The sequence below is a fragment of the Pomacea canaliculata genome, linkage group LG4 (assembly GCF_003073045.1).
Source record: "Pomacea canaliculata isolate SZHN2017 linkage group LG4, ASM307304v1, whole genome shotgun sequence".
Classification (NCBI taxonomy): domain Eukaryota; kingdom Metazoa; phylum Mollusca; class Gastropoda; order Architaenioglossa; family Ampullariidae; genus Pomacea; species Pomacea canaliculata.
Genome location: NC_037593.1, coordinates 26,440,299 through 26,461,295, shown reverse-complemented (window position 1 = coordinate 26,461,295; position 20,997 = coordinate 26,440,299). Strand labels below are relative to the sequence as shown.

The 20,997-nt window shown below is 41.9% G+C and overlaps 1 protein-coding gene and 1 long non-coding RNA gene across 3 annotated transcripts; one reads left to right on the top strand and one right to left on the bottom strand.

Moving 5' to 3' along the window:
- Positions 1-113: 113 nt before the first annotated feature.
- On the bottom strand, positions 114-16,625 carry LOC112563381. Its single transcript, XR_003099017.1, has 3 exons — positions 16,303-16,625; positions 2,631-2,780; positions 114-1,000 (listed from the first exon to the last, which is right to left on the bottom strand). It is a non-coding gene; the product is annotated as an uncharacterized LOC112563381 (long non-coding RNA).
- Positions 4,723-20,987, top strand: LOC112563377 (proton channel OtopLc-like). Of its 2 annotated transcripts, none has more exons than XM_025237316.1 (10): positions 4,723-5,347; positions 6,110-6,200; positions 8,976-9,053; positions 14,730-14,985; positions 15,810-15,924; positions 16,632-16,887; positions 17,423-17,583; positions 17,806-18,079; positions 18,492-18,632; positions 18,819-20,987. In XM_025237316.1, the coding sequence occupies exons 2-10, from the start codon at positions 6,170-6,172 to the stop codon at positions 19,631-19,633; spliced, it is 2,127 nt and encodes a 708-aa protein (XP_025093101.1). In that variant the 5' UTR covers positions 4,723-5,347; positions 6,110-6,169; the 3' UTR covers positions 19,634-20,987. The 2 variants fall into 2 exon arrangements, with proteins under 2 accessions (XP_025093101.1, XP_025093102.1); XM_025237317.1 differs by lacking the exon at positions 4,723-5,347 and adding an exon at positions 10,020-12,262 and having other exon boundaries at positions 6,137-6,200.
- The last annotated feature ends 10 nt before the right edge of the window (positions 20,988-20,997 follow it).

Sequence of the window (20,997 nt, the reverse complement as noted above, 5' to 3'; positions counted from 1 at the left end):
GACTGGCGTTCATATTATCGCTAACATGTAAAATATCCTTAAACTTCCCATTGTAAAATGCCTTTATGCGGATATCAATGTCATGAATACTTCTGCGTTCCAAGTGAGGATCTGGATTCTGTGGTGGGGAAACTATGCTTCGAGGATCCGATCGGAAAGAAAAAATGTATATAAAGTGAACTGTCAACGCAAAATAGTGTTTCCAGCTGCAATGGAATGTTTGAAGACAAATAAAAGCATGTGAATTACAGCAGGTGTAGAAAACACTATATGACAAGAATTCTAAAAAACAGGGTATTCTAGTTTAAGTTTTGAACTGCGCGAAAGGCCGAAGCGTCAAACTTCTGAAGTCCCTCGAAGTTTTATTATATTGCCAAACTATCGTCACCTATAGCTTAGCATGTTGACAAAAGTTCCAAAGTCTCGAGCGTCAGCTCCAAAGTCACTGGTTTTCTGTGACATTTGCACAGAAACTGTGCCTGACTTGGTCAAATGTTCCACAATAAGAAAAAAAAGACTGTGCAGGCTAAACAACATACAACAGCTCTTATATAGGAAGGAACTGTATAAAGCATCACGTGTCTCATTACACTGCGAGAATTAAGCTAATGGAGGACCACTTACATGTTCTTTGTGAGGCCAAGAATCCTGTCGTACCCGCTAGGGTCGTTTAAGGGCTAATTTATGCTGAACGAAGGAACGACGGAACGAGGAATAAAAACTGAGCAGTACAGGACGTCTAGTGCACAGCCCATGGAAGACGTATGGGATTTCGCCACCTTTCCCTTGCTGTTATAAATGTCCGTTTCTGCTATTCGAGCGAGGATTTACCAATAACAAACCAATTCTCTTCAAGCCTTCTTTACTCCGCCAACAACCCCTGCTAACAACTATCACCAAGTGATGTAGTCTATGGACAGCACACAGTAATCTCGTCCTTCTTCCTTGCTAGCAGTTAAATTTCTTGTCAGCTTGCTAGGCCAGGTCACAAGTACGTCACCTACAATGTAGATATAGGACGTTCAGCACACTAAGCAACTCAGCTTCACAAAGACAGTGGACGAGATATACAAATGCTGCCATTTGTTTTTATTCTCGCAATGTCAGTCATGCAGGTTCAGGTTAGAGATTCTAATTCTCAAAGGCAAGGATACTGGGAACGGCTGGGTCACGGCTAGGTCACTGGACGAAGAACAATCTTACCTCCTAAACTGTCCCTCGGATTAGTCCTGACCATACGACCTGCGCTCTAGTAATTTTATTACTTAGTTTAGGTAACATGTTGGATAGATCCTCAAGACGTTTAAGACAGCGCACTGATGTATGACTAAAATGTTAAAGCTGAAAGTATGGATGCATTTGTGAAGAGAATGTGAAAGGGGTGCGGGAATTAAGATATATAACCTCTTTGACAATAAATTACATTTGTAGAACGCCCCTTTCACCTGACAGCAAAGCAAACCTTTGACCCAGTCCTCGTCTCGGACACTGATCCCTTTACTGAAAGGACGTGTTCTTTCCGTGCTTTAGCTGACTGGAGCAGAGTATGATCACTATAGTCACTATGCATATGCTAGAATTCAGACCTGGGTAAAAGGCCGGCCCGCCTCCTGTCTCTGACCGGCCCGCCCGCTGGCCCGCCCGCCAGTATATATATATACAGTATTGGGTAAAACTGAGTTAACTGTATTAGTCCGGCCCTCTAAAACCATCCCAATTTCTCATGCGGCCCCTTGGGAAAATTAATTGCCCACCACTGTGCTAGATGGTTAATAAAGCGTAGCAGTAAGCTATTTTGGGGAATTTCAGCAGACTACTTCGCGTTAGCAATCCAGCTAGGACCTAGCGCTATTTTGTGGCCCTTGTTTATCCACCTTTATCCAAACGAAGAATGAAAAAGAATATCCATAAAATACCTTTGAGACGTAGATAGTCCGCATAATATTTTGCAACTTGTTATAACCAGATACGTATTTAACAGCAAAATGATATTAGATTTCAGCCTTTGTAAAGTAGATCACTGCCACTACACTAATGAATCTGTGTGCTAAACTTTTAGGCGATTTACGGATAACCATCCTTTCTCATTAGAAGGACACTGTTCTTTATGAGTCTTTGTTTGCAGATTAGCTAATGAAACTTGAAGCACCAGGTGACAGGCCATCATCTTTGTGCCTAGCAGGGTCTGGTGTACTGCACGCCCTTTTTTAATTTATTGGAAGCCAAGCGTTCGTGAATCAAAAGTTGTAGTTTTCTCCGCTGTAACGAGCCGCACGCCGCGTCAGTTTTTACATAAATTAAACTTAAGATGCAACATATCCACCCGCGTCTTTAACGGTTTCCTTTCACAAGGATAAATAGATAAAATGTTGGCCTAGTGGGTGCATGTTTTCATCAAAAAGTATTATTCTGATTATTCTGATGTCAGACCTAATTTTAAAAACTGATGCTTCTTTGGGGGATTTAGAATGTAGTCGAGAACAGCTTATCAAGCTTATCAAGTTTAAGAAATTATAGCACGAGGTAAATAAATAAATACGATAGAATTACAGTAATTACGACAAAGTTAAATTTGATAGAGGTCTAGGATTTACGACAGCAAAAAAAAAAAAAAAGGGGGGGGAATATACCTTCAATTGGTTTGAAAAATCCAGTCTATCTGCCTTTTGCTTTCTGCTGTGTTTGTCTTTCTTCGTACATCCATCCATTTAGGTTTTTAGAGCAATAGCTGCTGCCACTAATAAGCTCTGTTGCTGATGCATAGGATAGGGTGATGAGCTCTGAAACAGCAAATGCATTGTACTCTACAAAGCGATCATCGGTTCACACTGAAAGAGCGATTTTTTTTTTACATTAGGCTTAAACACTTAAGAGAAAAAAAGCTACTTATGCTTGGGTGATTAAGAGAGAGATGGAGTTTGTAAGCACGCACAGAGTTGTGTAACACTTACGGTGAACATCAAAACTACGATATCCTCGCAACAAAGCTTTCCATATACGAACGTGCACACAGGCACACAAGCACACACACGCACATCGCGCACACGCACACAAACACACACACAGAGAGCTCTATCTGTAACAACTTTTGCAAATCGTCAAACCATACGACCAACAAAAGCACTAACTAGAACAGCTGAATCTGTTTTGCTTCTTTCTTTCCACAAATTCACACCTGTATATGCTAATAACCTTAGAGAACCAGTAGAGTATGCGAGTATTTCTGCCAGAGATGCTGGTACTTTGCTTTTGAAATTGGAGCTTCATGTCATATTTCCCGAAACTATTATTATAATATATATGACCTGAACTTCCAATCTCCGTCTTCCTTTTTGTGGAAGACGACAAGAAAGTCATCTCGCTTGAAAATTATCATTGCGCACTGTCACAAAACAAAGATAAATGAATAAAACTTATGAAAGCTTACTCTGGTCTAAATTAAATGCATACTGGAAATCTCTTTGTGAAAGCTTCATCAGACGTTTTATGGAGGGGTAATATTTCCAAAACTGACTCCACTTATAATTGTTTATCATATATACTGCTGTCCTCAAAACGAACAAAATGATTTATCTGACTATTCCAGCGCTTGTTCATTATGTACTGCGTTTTTCCCAAGACCTCTTATCACCTCTGTACGTTTATATCCTTACTAAAGACTTTTGTCCTGATGACATATTTCCCTTCTGCCCCAATATTTTACTATGTTCAGTAGAATATTTCATGCCATGTCATATTACGCTCTGCTCTAAAATCCAAGCTTGCCATACATTCTACAGGTATTTGGTTTCTGCCTTATAAAACCACGCGCCTGCATACGTTTTGGAAGTACTATCTGCTTTCCTCGCTTCATCCATTGAGGTCAAATCCTAAACCTTCGCGCGCGCGCATGCAAACACACACACACATCTTCGTACACTGAAGAATTATTTCGTACACCCTAGCTTGCTAGCAGTTTTTCTAGTACTACTGTGCTTTTCCTTTGTGGTTTTTCTACCTTTCCAATGTTTTATTGGTTTCTACAAATTGATACCCTTGTTGCTGAACATCAAACATCTGAGTGACAAGCAGGTAGCCGTATTCCAGTAGATATACAAGTAAAGTAAGAGTGACAAACACTTAGCACCAAAACTAAAACTGATATAACCTTTTTAACACGATCCTTTCCTTAAAATAGCTGTGGTGAAAAGTGAAAAGCTTTTAAACATGGCCTTGTTGAAACGGAGGCGACTACATACCCATGGACATGATAATTTTTCGTTATACACCCTGGCTAATAAACCTCACTGCATATTTTTAAGGTCTTTAAACCTTAAATGTGCTGCTTGACACATCTGTGACCCAACTGTACCATGGTCTCCCTTAGTACGGCGTTGTGGGTCTGCAAGATTTGTCTGACGTGTTGGAAATTTTTCCACTGAAAGATGTCACGCCTCCGACCATAAGTGACAGTTTTCTCTCGGCTATGGATTATCATGACACCCTCTACCCACTACCTCAGTATGGTCATGTCCTTACTCAAGACTTTTGTCCTTGACGCTGGAGTCGTCTAAACAAGCTGGGGTCAGAGCCGTGCACCGCTCGTACGTGGGTTACACAAGGAATGTGAGTCTCTGAGATCAGACGCCGGCAGCTTCACTGTCCGCCAGTCAGTACAGGTTCGCTGGACCGGGGCACGATGAACTCTGCATGACCAGAACAAGGCAGCTAGGGGAGAGAGAGAGGACAACAGAAGGGAGTGGGGAGAAAGTTGAGAGCATGTGAGCTATAACTAGAAACGGTTGGGTAAGTCTGAGGATGGGTGGGGAGATGCTTGGAGGGAGGGGGCTATGATCATGCACGAGTGCTGGCGAGTGCTGTGAAAAGAGACTTAGAAAGGCAACCCAGGTACTGTTCAGAGACGGTCATTCCGTCAGCTAATCATCTCTTCTGGGCCTTGACATTGTGACGCACTGTCTTGGAATCTGAGATGTCTGTTGTCGAACGGGCGGTTCAGCTCTGCCCTGCAGTCATTTGCATTTGTCTGATTTCATATCTCATCCTTACATTTTCGTGCCCGTAGCCACGCCTCCAAGCTTTCAAAGGAGAAGCAAATCTGTGGTGCCACTAGCTCTAAGGTGAAGTTCGTGCATCTAAGGTACGTAAGTATCAACTATCTGGCGTACGATATACCCCATGCAGTTGTCAACACTTCCTGGGCAAAACACCCGGTAGAGGGTTTTGCTTGATTTTCTGCAGTGTCCTCTGCAACATCTATCCAGTTCGCTGCTGGCCTGACATCTGTCCGATAAGGAAGACTGTAAACACCTCTCACTTCCTTCTGCAGTCACACCAGTTTCGATTCTTGGTGAGACTCAAATTATTTCTACTTAGAGCATCTTGAGACATTAGTATTTTGATGAGGATTTCTGTACTCGCAGCTACCAGTAACTTACGCTTCTCATACACTCAGATAAAGATCATTAACAGGTCAAAAATTAGTCATATTCCTAGCTCTTATTTTTAAGTTTCGTAATATAAGTTCTGGGTATTTTTAATTTATTAGAAAGGCAAAGTGACATTCGTTTAAATTGGCGATGAGGCGGTAGTGGCATACAAGTCATTTAAGCGTGCTTGCTTTAATATCATGAACCTTGAAGTTTAGAATCCCTCACATGATTACAATGATGATAATGATAAACATATTTGATGTTATTTGCAAAGATGAAATTAGTTTTGCTATACTGTTTTTCACTTAGTGTATTTGTGTGTATGCCTTATATAATTGTATGGATCAATTTTAAAATCTTTTAATCGATCAACCAATGAACTGTTTGCAGAAAACAGCAATTCTAATTCTTTATGTCTAATTCGTAAAGTCGTTCTTAATGATTGCAAATGTTTGTGGTCCAAGTAGACGTTTGTGATGTCAATATAGTCACACATTGAAAGGACTTCACCAGTCGCGCTTGCTACTACACAACAACTACACTCTTCCTATCCTACAGTCTCTTCGAGCAGTAATTTAGTTAGATTTCTTGTTTTAAAAATAAAATAATAAAAACCATTCAAATAACCGATCAAATAATGAAATGTAACGAGATAACTACTACCTTCACTTTGCTGTCAGGTGGAGCAGTTAAGTCGCAAACAGAGGGAGACGGTATTAGTGAACGGGCGTTTTTCTACGATGAACGGAACCATCCATACAAGCGGAGAAGGTAAGTAAATGTATTTATAAGTGTGCATGGATACGTGTTAAAATGGAAGAACAAAAAAAAAAAGGAAACCAAACCAGTCACATTGTCGCAGTGGCACAGGAAAGGCATTAAATCTTAAAGTGTCATTAAGTAAATAAATACAAAACATTCGCGCAATGTCACTGTTTTTAAAATGTTCTTTCAACCTGTAGTCACTCTCTACATCGCATAAGGGCAAAAAAGTGAGTCCAGTCTACGTCTCACTATCAGGGTGTACTGTAGATATTATGAGAATATAACAATAGACAGCATCATCAACACCGTCGTCGTCTTCCTCTAAAGCAGCGTATCACTCACCAGACTACCCCTGTTAGCCACACATTTAAGGGTGGCGAGGATAGCTGGATACTATTTATTGGGAGCTTTACAGATCATCGAGAAATGGCCAGAGTTGCGATCAGGGGTTGGCTCAGAACTGAGTGGCCAAAAAAAGAAAAAAAGAAAAAAAGAAAAAAAAAAAAAAAAAAAGAAAAAAAGGAAAACAACAACTGACTCTTACTCGGCACATGCATTTAGTGCATAAAGTGATTAGTGTGATGTCTATCTTACAGCATTTTCTGCGGCTGTACAGCACGATATTGCTTCAGCTCCAACAGGTGAATGTTGCGCCTGCTTATCAAAGCTGCTCTGTTACCAAATCTCAATCGTAAAACACGAAAAAATACGAGGGACCGATTATACTTTAATCGTGGCAGTCAATCGAGCAGCCGTCCCGCGTGACACGACACGCGTGGCCACAGACATTTGATAACGACATCAAACTCAGCACAGCCACAAGAATAACAAGAAATAAAGTATCGCTTTTCCGTCTTTATGTCATCATTATTATTCCATTTCTGACAAGACTGCGTAGTATACACGGTCAAGAAAAAGCCCGCGAACCTTTACTCTAAAATACAAAACTACACACGTTGAGAAAGTCGATACCTCGGTAACAGTGTGGATGAGGTGGAAGGGGGTGCGCCATGATCGACATATGTGACCAGCATGTATACATATCGGACACCTTCTTTCTCACACATTTTCATCCTGAAGACGCAAGAAAGCAGGTGATTTAGCAGGCACTCGAAACTCAATTGGGAAGCTTTTACGAAAGAAATTACGCACATACCGGAAAAAACCGCCTTGAAATGTAGTTTAACGACGAAAAACAATGAAACAAAATCTGATCGTTACTACAGTTAACTTGATTACAGTCTATTTTCAGTACTCTCCCAAAACACTCTCTAACTTATGTGTAAGGAAAATACTGAAGTAACAGTGTCGTCAGCTATGTGCACTGTATCATGCACTATTTTGGAAAGAGAATTAAGAAAAAAGTACGCTTTAAATGAAGATCACGTTTTCTCTACAAGTTGTCTTCTGTTACCCGCATGAATGTCAGTTCACGGAATCTAACATGCTCAACTATTACAGCTAGCGCTATAACTTTCCTGCCAATATTCGTCGTACAACAGAGATTATTTGTTTAGATCATTATGCCTACTGTAAGCCTAAGAAGCAGCTTGCTAAAAGGGATGCGCTCTACTACATATCGGTTTTAATTCTCTAAATGATTAGAGGGCACACTGAAATTCAGGCAAAAAAAAAAAAAAATCCACAAAGTACTGCAACCTCTTATGCCTCTACCACCACTATCACTTTCTACTACACTGCCAATAAACCATTTTCTGCTTCAAATGTTGAAGCAATTTTTTAAGGTCACAAAGCTTACTCAATATTTCTTTATTTTCATTTTCTTCATTGTTAAGCACATAGATGCTGAAAGTGCTTATTAAAATGTCGTACCCTTTCCAACCAATAACAGCATTGGCAGTAACAGCTGCGTATATTCGAAAGAATGTTTAGCCGTTTAAATAATTACTGCCACAAAAAGATGTGACGTAGTTGCCCAGAACGGCGCACGGCAAGCAAGCGTGACCTCATGTCAATGACATGTCCCGATGTTTTCCCGAGTTTTGATTGTCGTTTTATGATATTAGCTCGCGTGCCACTTTTTGTCTGAAAATTTTATCGGCAAGCCACCTTCCTTCTCTGAGAGGGTCTGATTTCCACTCCAAGTTAGTATTACATAGTTAATAAGGGTGAAATGTAAGCTACGTGTACCTCAAGAGGACGCATTAAAGGGCAGTAATGTTTCTGAAGCCTGGCACCTGTCGCGCGTCTCTCTCTCTCACAGAGAGCTGTGTCCTTAGGTCTGCACAAGAACACTCAAAACTAGCCTGACGAACATGACACTTTTCATCGTCACTCGAGAAAGTAGTGCGTTGACCTCTCCTTACACTACTATGTCCGTCATAGCTGAATAACACTAATATGTAATAATCATTATGTTACCCAACAATCTTAAGCCCAGAACCAGTCAAAACTAGTTTTATTTGACTTTAATTATCAGTAGTAATAGTAATGAGCATGCATCAACTGTATTATCTAAATTCCAAAGAGTTAAAATGTCATGAGAATTAGAAACACTCTATGAGAGAAAACATATACCTGACTTAAATACTACTTCAACAACTGGGTTATTTCTGTCTTAAGACAAACTTACATTTTGTGTCTGGACTAAAACCCAAACTTATTTTGTTGCTTAAAGTAAGATTAGTATTTGCGTTAAAAAGCACTCCATGTTTTAGCATCAATACAATTGCTCGTGATTTACAAAAGACATGAAATATTTGAAACTCTCCTTATCTTAGCTGGGTCACAAAATTTGCTTATATATACATATAATTTCAGAGGAGGAGAAGATCAAATTCTTCATGGATAGTGCCAATAACAGTCGCCATAATAGCTGCCCCGAAAACGTCTTCAAAGGTTAGTGTATCGCTTTGGTTCTCCGTCTGAAGTGCTTACTGCTGGTATATTTGCATCTTACTAACTTCATTCATATACGTTTTTCTGTACACAAACTGTCCTGACTGATGTAATCCGGACTGTGCTGCTCTGGACTGATTCGGGTAGGACAACACTTAGCCAAGTTATTTTAGGTGCCTTAAATTTACCATGGTGAATGCGGCTTATGTAGCAGTACAGGGCTGGCAGCAGAATTACGACAATGATCAAGGACTGGCCTGATATTCCTCTGAAATAACGACTGAATCCAGTTTCGATTAGACGATTGCTCCAAACTTTTTCTCACCACTGCTATGACAACACCTGTTTCTGCTCAGAAAACAGCAATTGATTATTCACCAGATTACCGCCAATACTCAGTGGTTCTTTCAGACTGTCTAATGTGGTTACTTTATAGTGGGTTTTTTTCAGGGTCTTTTCGTTAACTGTTCATAAAGTCTAAACCATGCCTTTACGTTGACATTTTTGCTATCAGAGCAGGTTTTAGCAACAAAGATAACGTTAAATCAGGGGGAAAATCTACGCGCACGAGTGTATAAAATGGACGCTCACTTAATTTTTCTTTCACTGAACAGAAGTATGAAGTGTGAAAGTGACATCGAAAGACTAAATACTTTGTGACCCTATTCCCCCCACAGCAAGCTATGAGGACATGACCGACAGACCATGAAGTTCGGCTTCCTTGTCGCGTGACATGCACGTGCCTGGAAAGCCAATAAAAGGTTTCACGTATCCCGACGCCAGGTACGGTTGGCTTACGAGCGAAACTCCAGATCTGAGGTGAACATACCCGAAGTAACTCCTACCCATCATTTTGACACGCTTATTCTCACTGTTGATTATCCACACCCAGTCACACTACACCTTACTAACTTCCTCAGTATGCCTCTTAAGCTCTTGTAACTAGCCAAGCAATATCCATTTCAGTCCCCAGGCACTGACACCAGCTGGAAAGTGTGCTAGAAGGTGACTCTAGCCTGCTACACATTGCCCTGTGTCTACTATGGACGGCAGATGACCTGGCAGATGCATTCCTAACCCTCACAAACAAACATCGGTTCAGCGCAGTCTACGACACTACCCTCTACCCCCTCCAACGAGTTAGACATTCTCCTTGTTGAGTTACATCATCTGACAGCAGCTTTGTTTCAACAAGCTGAAAAAAAATCCTGGCACATAGCCGAAGACCTATTCGTGGGCAAGGAATCTATATCTGACGTTTAAAAAAATTAAATTAATGACCGTATGGCTATGCCGAATGACCAGTGCAGTCATCTAAAACTTTCAAGTCTGTGAAGTGTACCTATTTGTCCAGCGCGACCAAGGTAGATTAACAAAGCTCGAGCGGCAAAAGGCGAGCTGAACAGTGAATCTTGCCATCTCGGATTTCATCACACCTTATGCACTTTATCGTCTGCCGACGCGGAGGAGTCGCAAGGTCGCTAGCAGTGCACTACAGCGCGAAACACTGGCAAAAGCAGTCATTGGCGCGGCCTTACCGCGATGTGCTATGTGCTTGCCACACTGAAGAGTTCAGACAGATACATCCCAGTCCGTTCAGGAGAATCTTGGCGTAGTAACTCTGTTCGATAAGGGAATTATTGTTTTTGTTGCAAAGGCAACCGCCTAGCATAAATTAATTTTTCTAACATAAACATTCCGTCATCATTGGATGCAGCGTTGAGCATGATGGCCACTGAAAAAGACAGATGAGAATCTGAGAATTTAATGGACTTTACAATAGTAACTGTTTTTCTTCTTCACAGAACATATAAGCTGCCTAAAAATTTTCGTGCAAAAAACTATTTCTGACTGCTTGCGGTGATTTCGTCTGCGTTCCGTCACACGTGTTGATTCAGCAGCTCCACGCGTTGATTTAACAGCTTACTGGACAACCTGATTACGTCACACGTTGTCGATTCCTTTCCACTAAATAGTGGTCAACATTTTACCGGACAACGTGAGTACGTCCGTCTTTTTGAGAGAGTAGAGATAGTAAATCGAGGATGGAAACCCGCTCTACAGAGTACCATGTATTTAGCCAGGATGACGACGACGGCAAAAATTCAACATGGCTGTCATCAGAACTATTTAAATGTGACGCCTCGCCTGTTTCTGGATCGCCTCCGTTAGAGAAACTATACATTTCTGAAGAGACAGCGCCCGAGGAACATTACTCCAGCGACCCGCAAAATGGACTGTCCTTACCAAGAGACGCTGCCGAGCCGTTTTCGTTTATCAATATGACATATTTTCGAGGTAGTAGAGATAGTGACTTGAGAACGGAAGACCATTCTACAGAGAATCCACGTCTTTAGCCAGGATGACGACGACGGCAAAGATTCAACACTGTTGTCATCAGAGAAGTCAACATTGCTGACTTCAGAAATATCAGAATGTAACGCCTCCCCTGTTTCTGGATCACCTCCATTAGAGAAAATACATATTTCTGAAGAGACAGCGCCCGAGGAACAATACTCCAGCGACCCGCAAACAGGACTCTCCTTGCCAAGAAACGCTGATGAGTCTTCCTCGTTTATTCCTATGACATTTTTTCGAGGGAGTAGAAATAACGACTCGAGAATGGAAGACCATTCTACAGAGAACCACGTCATCAGCCAGGATGACGACGACGTCAAAGATTCAACACGGTTGTCATCAGAGAAGTCAACATTGCTGACTTCAGAAATATCAGAATGTAACGCCTCACCTGTTTCTGGATCACCTCCGTTAGAGAAACTATATATTTCTGAAGAGACAGCGTCAGAAATATCAAAATGTAATGCCCAACCTGTAGCATCCGAGGAACCAATGGTCCAACGACCCGCAAACAGGACTGTCCTTGCCAAGAAACGCAGCCGAGTCTTTTTCGTTCATTCCTAAGGCGCCTCTGGCAAGCATAGAGGAGCACAGTGACATTGAAAAAGGCCAAATCACCACAAACGAAACTTAATCTCAGAAGCGTTATCAAGAACTGGTGCGAGGCAGCAGCGACTCCAGAGCAGGGAGTGTGGACAGCGGCGGAGGGGTCGGGGGTGAAAGGCGAGGCTCCAATGTGTTCAGAAACATGCTCAAGCGAGTCTCCATTCACAGGAAAGATTCTGCCCCGATTGGTCGCATCAACGTGTTACTCTACAGACCAGAGAATTTCGACGAAACAGAGGAAGAAGGTACGTCAGATGCAGTCAGCACAAAAGACAGCACAAGCTGCTTGATTACCTGTTTGAATGCTGTCGTTGTTACCTGAGCAATCTAGTGGTACCGGTCAGTTCCCTTTACACATGATGTATGTCTAATGAATACCCTGTTGATACAATGTACAGACATCGACTACAAAAAGATAGTAAAGACCTTCCAGCAGTATGATACAGTGGCGTAGGAAGATGTTTGGCGTGGGGGGGGGGGCAAACTCCCTGCTGACAGTGAACGGCCTTCGCACTCGCACGGTGATGACCGTCTCCTCTCTACGTTCCCCTACCTTTCTTCTGTTCTTTGCTCTTTGTGAGGAATTACCTCTCAAATATTGGGGGGGGCAAAAGATATTCCTGCCCCCCCCCCCTGTATTTTCTTGGGGGGCGGCTGCCCCCCTGGTTCCTACGCCACTGTGATATACATGTAGTCATGATGACCCCATTAGTCTTATGCATAGCGGCGTTGAGTACAATGATCTTCCCGGTTGTTAAAATGTATATTCAGTAGCATTAGTATTACCTTTAAGTGGTAACAATGACAAGTTTATTAACATGCAGAAAATAATGACAATGCTGACATCACAGACGTGTATTGATAGAAGAAAAATATGTATATTCAATATTACAAAATTGTGGATGTGTATATTTGATTTTATATGGGTTTTACATTCTATGTTATACGGATAACTTACTTTTGAGTATCTCAAGACCCACGAGAAGGTGAAGGAATAAAGAATCTCGTTAGTTGAGAAATATACTAGTGAATCATCTTTCGCTGCTATACAGGATTTTAGATCTCTTGTAGCTAAATGCTGCTCCAGTTTCTGCAACAAACATAAGATATAAGCTTTCTAAACACACAGTTGCCGATTTTCTTCCCTACGGTGGGAGAGCATGATATGAAAATATGACGTCCCTATCTTTTCTCAGCTCTAGCCCACTGCCAGAGAGTACTTAATGTCCCTCCTCGTCTTCATTCTCTGCACTGGCTGCCCGTTCGTGCTCGCAGTCAGTACAAGTTGTCGGTGTTCTGCTTTAATTTCTTCGAAGGGACTTATTCTGCCTATATCTCCAAATTTCTCTTCCCTACATCCCTACCAGAGCCCTTTGCTCTTCGTCTGACTAGCGTTCGCTTTTTACTCCTCTCACCAAAGCAATAACATATTTTATGGTCACCGGCGTTTTCGCAAATGATGCAGCAAAGCCGTGGAACTTTCTTTCCTTTCATATCCACCCCTTACCCATCACCGAGTCTTTAAAACGTGCATTAAAATAATCTTTTCCGTGTGCAATACTCCTAAATATAGTTTACTACTAACATGTTTTCTCTTTCACACTCTTGATTAGTCTGAAATGCCCTTTGTTGATTACTTTTTAGCTAACTTTTCATGGTTACTGTTACCTAAGTGTCTTCTCCGTCTTTTGTACTTCATCCTCATCTTTGCCCATCTTTCTGTTCCTTCGTATACCGTACATAAACATAGATTTTTTGGTCAAGGTTTAGTACATATGAGCATGATTCTGAGCTATATAAATAATATAATAATAATAATAATAATAATAATAATAATAATAATAATAATAATAATTGTGTAAGACTAAAGTACCAACCGGTTGTCTCTTTGGTTGAAAATTGCTTTCTGCTTGTTAAACGATTTAACGAAACGCGGTATCTACGTGACTAGCGACGCTGGGCTTAAAAAAATGCTAACGGGTAGTGTCTATTTACTGTGGTATTGAATTGCTGGTTTTGAGTAAACTTTTGTCATTTACTCCCCTCCTCCATCGTTAATAAATTAGCTCTCTCAGCATAAGGTGTGATAACGCTGTGCTCGCCGAGCAGAAGCTGAAAGCATAACTGACGACTTTGAACCCACCCACTACTCGTGTACTTGACCCTAGGTTCAATCGGACACTGCCATAAGACAAAACGTTGTCTGCATAATGGAGGTTAAACGTATTTTCATATCAGAGCGCAGGCAAGATGCACGAGTGCACAGCGGGCATATAGAAAATAACACAAAATCAGTTTGAAGGTCGGAAAAAACCCAGAGGTTTTGCCAGCGTGTGTATGTGTAAAAGATAGAGAGAGACCTGGAATTTTTTTTTCCCAGTATCAATATAAAGCTGTATCTTCAACCCCAGCGATTTTTGTTTTAGAACTCAAGCGCTTCATGTTCAGCCAAAGCAGTTGTACGATTACAACAGGAACTTGTTGCTAGTTTTTTCGATGTTCCTCTTTCTAACAGTCTGTCGTTATGGTTTCTTCTAAGGTTTTATCGTCATTGTCTTTCCTCCCACTGCTTTATTTCTTCAAGACTCTCTCTTTCTCCACTGTCGTTAACGCGTCTAAGCTGAGGGCTTATAAGTTGCTGTAACTTCTTTTCTTGCTTATCATACTAAGCCTTTCAATAATATCAACTGATTGCATCATTTTTGTCTACAGAAAAAACGGACGATCCACAGACTGAGCTCATTAATCACAGCACTCATGAGGATCATGGCGGACAAGGCGGACACGAGGACAATGGCGGACCTGACAGTAATGGCGGACACGAAGGCCACGCCGGACACGAAGACCATGGCGGACACGAAGACCATGGCGGACACGAAGACCATGGCGGACATGAAGACCATGGTGGACATGACGGTCATGGAGGCGCAATGCGTCGCAATGATAAAAATAAGCATGCTGCTCTCCTGTGAGTCCTGCTTGTGATGATTTCTTTATCTCTCTCCCATCCCCTCCTTTCCCATCGTGTCCCTTCGTTCATCCTACCTACTCTCCTTATGTAAGTCTAGATTTCGATCCATTGATAAAACTGCTACCTTTTTTTAGGACACGAGTTCTCCTTATATGTATGACCAGTTTTATCCTAATCCGCAATGAAGACATCACAATGAACAAATTTTAGGGCGACAGCGTGTCTCGACGTTATGACACTTCGATAAAGGTCAGGATACATACAGAATTTTGGAAGAAAGGGGGTGAGTTGAAGGGTATAGTTTAGAACAGAAGTCCCCCTAAACATTTTCTTGGCGAGAGTTTAGAAGTAATCGGTGATTATAATACCACCTGAAAACGCGATCAGAAAATAGTATCCGGAAAAAGTTCGCAGAGATTATACACCAGTAGCAGTCTAGTAGATAGAGAAAGATCGTTGTGGGATTGGGATATAACTGTTGTATGGACAGAGGAAGGCTATAAATACACAGGCTGCTACATCACCTCATCGCATATGCATAACAAAATATAATAATCCTCAGATGTATATACACAAGGAAGTCGCGTATTCACCTCAGTTAAAAAGAAAAGCATTTGACCTCTCCTTAATTGTCTTTTCCCACCCCCACCTCCAAACAACCGCTTGTCTGATTGAACAACTTGTACGCAATCATTTTAAAACACGTTGCCATAACAAATATTTTGCAATCAAATGCATCTTGTGGGAGAAATAAATTACAGATATCTGTCACATGTTGTGACACTAGGTTGAAGAAATACTACAGTGCTTTTCTTGTACAGGGACAGCTTCTTTCTGATCCTGTCCGGGCTGTATGGAATTCTCATCGTGGTACTCGGAGCAGTCATTCCACTCACAGAAATATTCGTGAAAAGCTATCACAATTCTGTATTTGAGGTATATATATATATCTCTCTCAAAGCTTCAATTTTACATGATATATATCATTTTGAGCTATTAAACGTGCATCAATTTCTTTTAAAAAATTCGCATCTATCCATTTAATTAATATACTAATAATATATTAATATGACAATGAATTCTTTATTAACGAGAGGTAAGCAAGACATGCTTTTTTCCGTTTAGTCCTCGCCCCTTACTGGGTAAGAACAGCTTAAACCATCCCTTAAATTACATCGCAGATCTTTATATCTCTACCTTCGAGATCCTGGTACAATATTACCGTTTACTGAAAACATCTCTTTCTTTCTCTCTCGCCGAGTGTGTGAAAGAGAGAATGGCCTTTTCAGATCTGCCGGACTCTATAGTACTTACCAGCAATAGTTTCATCTGTTGGCAGTGAAATGTAGTTGCACATTCTTTACATTCGCTTGCAGTTTCAGATTCTGGAACACAGTACATATATATATATCGAATTATTACTTTCTTAAATGCTGCATTTAGCAGTTTTAGGACTATCGGCGCAGACGATCAAAACAGAGGAAGTAAAGACTGAGGCGCATGTGCGAAAGTTTAAGGTCTAACCAATCAGATTTTGCCTTATATCGATAGGAATCGATCGTCTGCTGATCTTAAAAAAAAAGTATTTTTCCTACAAGCTTGCATTGCTCTATATTTGCAAACTAAATTGTTCAACTTGACAGGCATTCTACATCTACCTGTACGTCGTCAGCGTCATCTTTCTGGTCTATGTGTACATCTACTTGCTGAGACGGAACCGCCTGAAGACAGAGTTTCTGACCCGCACGCTTTCTCGTTCTCTTTCGTTCACCAAAGCTTGGGCACGTTCGTGGGCAAGGGGAGATAGTGAGAGAGCCACGAAGTATCGAAAAAGGATGGTGTCCCTTGACGAGACAAACCACCACACTGGAACTTTTTACCTGAGACTGGGCGTTTTGGGTAGGTTTTCTTTTTTTTATTTTCTTTCACGAATTTTCTCAAACTAAGACTGCTTTATTTACACAGTGTTTTTATCATTTTCGACATTATATGGTTAGATGTCTCTCATTTTCCCTCCCCGTAATGTGTATATCTGATGCTTGGCCCAATCTATGACAATGACATTATCTGTACACAAACATATATATATATCAGATAATACGTTTTCGTGTCTTTTTTTCTTTTCAGTTTGTTTTTGTCTCTAATCTTTCTTACTTATACAACAGTTCTTATACATCAGAACGGCCCTATTCACGATCTTTACGCAGACTAAGATGACTAAGATGACTAGGGTGATTGCCTATGATATATATATATAATGTTTCAAACCTTTTGTTTCTTCGTTCTTTTTCTTTTTGTTGTATTGTTTGCTTGATAAATATTCTTTTTTATTTTACTGGTATGACTTGCTCAATTTCTCGTAGTGATATGGCATTTGCTACTGATCTGACTTTGTCAGTTTGGAAATTTGTCAGTCTGTTATTTTCTTTAACAGGCTTTGGCATCGGCGGAATGATCCACAGTGGCCTAGAATTCGGCAAGTTCTTTGAAGTGTCCGCCAAGGAAGGATGCAGCGACCCCATCCTGGCCGTTAAGCCCTTGCTGCATCTCATTTTCACATTTTCGCAGCTCTACTTCGTCTTCATGAACTCGAAGGTAGAGCTTATTACTCCGTCTTCATGAACTCTGAGATAAGGCTTGAAGTACAAACGTGAGGGAAACGCTTTGCGCTTTGTTAAGCGTGGATGCAAAAGACCTCTAGAATTTTTGCTGCCATATGCGAACAAACAGGACAAATAAAGTTGTATTGTTATTTTTATATATTTTTTCATAATCGTCATCTTGTTCACTGACACCACGACCTTGGTTTTGTCAAAGATGTGTGTGCATCGCTACAAGAAAGTGGCCCGATTTGGTTTGATGCACATGGCCAGCACAAACCTCTGCGTCTGGTTCCGCTCCATCGTCGTCGAGACGCTTCATGAGATCCATGCGCACGGTCACCATGACGATCACGACAGTCACGACAGCCACGGTAGTCAAGACGACCACGCCAGCCATGATAGCGACCACGGGGCTTCGGCCCTCGCCAACTTCAGCACCAGCACCATACCCGATAAGATCATGGCAGTGGGAAGGAAGCTGCATGCAGGTAGGACCAGAGTATTGGGACTCTGAGAATAGCCATATCTCAGGTTACTGGCATTGTTGCGGGTTTCTGTAATTATAAATTGTTGGTATGCTGGTCTTCATATTACAATAACATTTCACGTTATTTTATCTCACCATCGTTTTAGGTGGAAATGGTGCTCATTCTTGTGGGTGTATGGACTTCACGAGTTTCTTTTTCTTGTCGGAGAGTTTTAGTGCATATTCTTTTCAGAATTAAAAAGTAATTGAGGGTTCATAAAACATATATGAGTAGTTTGAAAAGCATAGATTTGCAACGATTTACTATCGCTTAACATTGTTAAACAGTTTATGCTACCGCTAAGACTAGAAGTGAAGTCGAGAACATGATGTAGAAAGAGTTCGTAACTTGGCGACGCTACATTTCCTAACAGCTGGCGGAGCGGAAACTGGCGGGGACGGGATGCTGATGTCGGAATTTAAGTGTCAGTGGAGCAACATGATGGGCAAGGCTGTGGAGGCCGCCGGACCCTACCTGTATCCGTGCACTATCGAGTACAGCATCATGTGCGCCGGTAGGTACACGCACACCCTTCGCACAGTACACTCGCACGAGGTACCAAGTGCAGGTCTCGTTCGGATGGACAACTCACAAAAATTAATTTTGTTGTGGTCATGATTATGGCTCTGTGTGTGTGTGTGTGAGAGAGAGAGAGACAGACGTTAAAATCCACTCAAGTATTTGTGATTACGTTTTGCAGGCATTCTCTACGTCATGTGGAACAACGTCGGCATCAAACAGCGCCCAGCAGCGGAGGAGATGAATGAGGAAGAACAGCTTAAGCACCAGAGGATGAGCGTGGACTGCTCGGGCTCCTCGCGCGGCCTCTTTCTGGGCATCCTCCTCACCGTTGCCGCCGTCATCGCCATCATCGCCTTCTACGTCATGGTCAGCCAGCCCGACCTCAAGTTCTCGGCGCTGCTTCTGACGCATCTGTCGGAGACGATCATCTACATCCTAACAACGGTGGCCATCGTGCTGGCCTGCGCGCGCATGCGACACCTGCAATTTCACAGCAACCACGAGTCCGACATGGAGGAGATCCTCATCCTACTCGGCTACACTGGCCTCTTGGCCTTCAACATCTTTAGCCTAATCGCCGCCTTTCTGAACGTCCCAGGCCCGGAGGCAGCGCTGACCATCGTGTCAAACTTCACCATGATCCTGCAGGCCACTCTTCAGACCATCTTCATGCTGGCCGGTGACCGCATGTCAGCTGCAGACTCCCGTCAGGAGCGCAAGAAACCCGGAAGGGAATATGTCACCTTCCTGTTGCTGAGCAACTTTGCCATGTGGATCATCAACACCTTCGAGACACAGAAACCTGAGCACAACCCCCTGCAGGTGCTCTTTTACGGGTCAAGCGCCTGGTCCATCTTCAGCCACATCTCCGTGCCGCTGGGCATCTATTACCGCTTCCACTCCACCGTCTGCCTGTCCAACATCTGGAAGAACGCATGGAAAAGGAGAAGCATGGCCACTGACGGACTAGTTTTTGGGCCGTCTACGGGTTAAGGAAGGGGGCAGTGACCTGACGGGAGTCAGGATTGGGATTGAGGGTTGGAGTGGAACGTAATGAGGCGCCGGGTATGAGTATGCTTTCGGAAAGACCTGCTCAGCACGTGAACTTATAAGTGTGGGGGCAGCCTTAGTATGTAGCCGTCACATTTCAAGGGTCGCCATAACAACCATCTGTGTAAGTGAGACTATCCCCAGTTGATTTTTCAGTTAGCTGCTCTTTTCAACTGTGGTAACGTGTGTCTGAATGATGTATATGCAATGCTTGTTTCTTCAGTACGTGTAGCATTTTGTCCTTGTAGAGATATGGTTGTCCCTATACCCACTTTACAATTCCTTTTTACATTCCATCAATCGTGGTTAACATTCACGTCCTCCTATCAACTATGTCATGCCCACATTGAATGCTGCACACTTTACATTAAATCCCTTCCAAGACGAGATATACCAAGTCCCAGATTCACCGTAAAACGCGCTTGTGAAACACATCGACAGTCAGTCTCGCCACTATTAATGTTAATAAACAGTTCCTAATAACGTCCTGTATTCATTCTGATTCTGCACCTCACTAAATTGAAGTAAGTCTACTGTGTTCCTAAATCATTTAAAATCTGAGCTTTGAGCGACTTTGGTGAATTTCGTGCGCTTTTGCGGGTGTCGTCGCCTGGGCACTGATCCTGAGCAGGGCCACTGTTGTGGTCACAAGTAGGGCACGGACTCTTTACCATCATAGTTGCTCAGGCTAAGTTCCAGTCAGTACTGTCCTCTGAAAGAAGTGATTGGGACTATGAAAGTCAGGGAGAGACGTCAGGGGCGGTGCTGCTAAGAAAATGAAGACAAGGTCATAGGACTTAATGAGTAGGTACAGGATGTTAGAAGACTGATTATTGTACTTGTAAAATTGCCTGTAACACTTTCAACCTTAAATTTCGCAAGACAGTCAGCTCGAATGTAAGGTTAAAATACATCGATCCCCGTCAAGTTCATACATTAATGACCTGTCATCATTCATTCAAGTGTCAGCAATTAAAGATATTTTGATTTTTAGCATTCCATCATGCATGTGCGGGAAGCAGTCGCTGCTTATTACCGCTTTTCCGCAAAGAATAAATAATCAAGATAACTATTATTTTTCCTAGAACAACACTCCCGTGACACATGTGAAAGCATGTTGTAATAAGCTGAAGGGATCTCAGTCCCCAGTCAGAAATGATGTAGAAAAAATAGTCTTTGTTTGTTCCTCTGAGTCTGATTACACAAACCTCATCTAAACTGATGTGTACACCTGTGCTGTGATAAAATAAAATACACGCAGAATCTCCTAATAACAATTAAAAACTCTTGAAACCTTTTTTTCTTTT

Coding starts and splice junctions, on each gene's coding strand:
- LOC112563377 (XM_025237316.1), top strand. CDS start 6,170: ATGAACGGAACCATCCATACAAGCGGAGAAG. Junction 18,080..18,491: donor GGGAAGGAAGCTGCATGCAG/GTAGGACCAGAG, acceptor ATTTCCTAACAG/CTGGCGGAGCGGAAACTGGC. Junction 18,633..18,818: donor GTACAGCATCATGTGCGCCG/GTAGGTACACGC, acceptor TACGTTTTGCAG/GCATTCTCTACGTCATGTGG.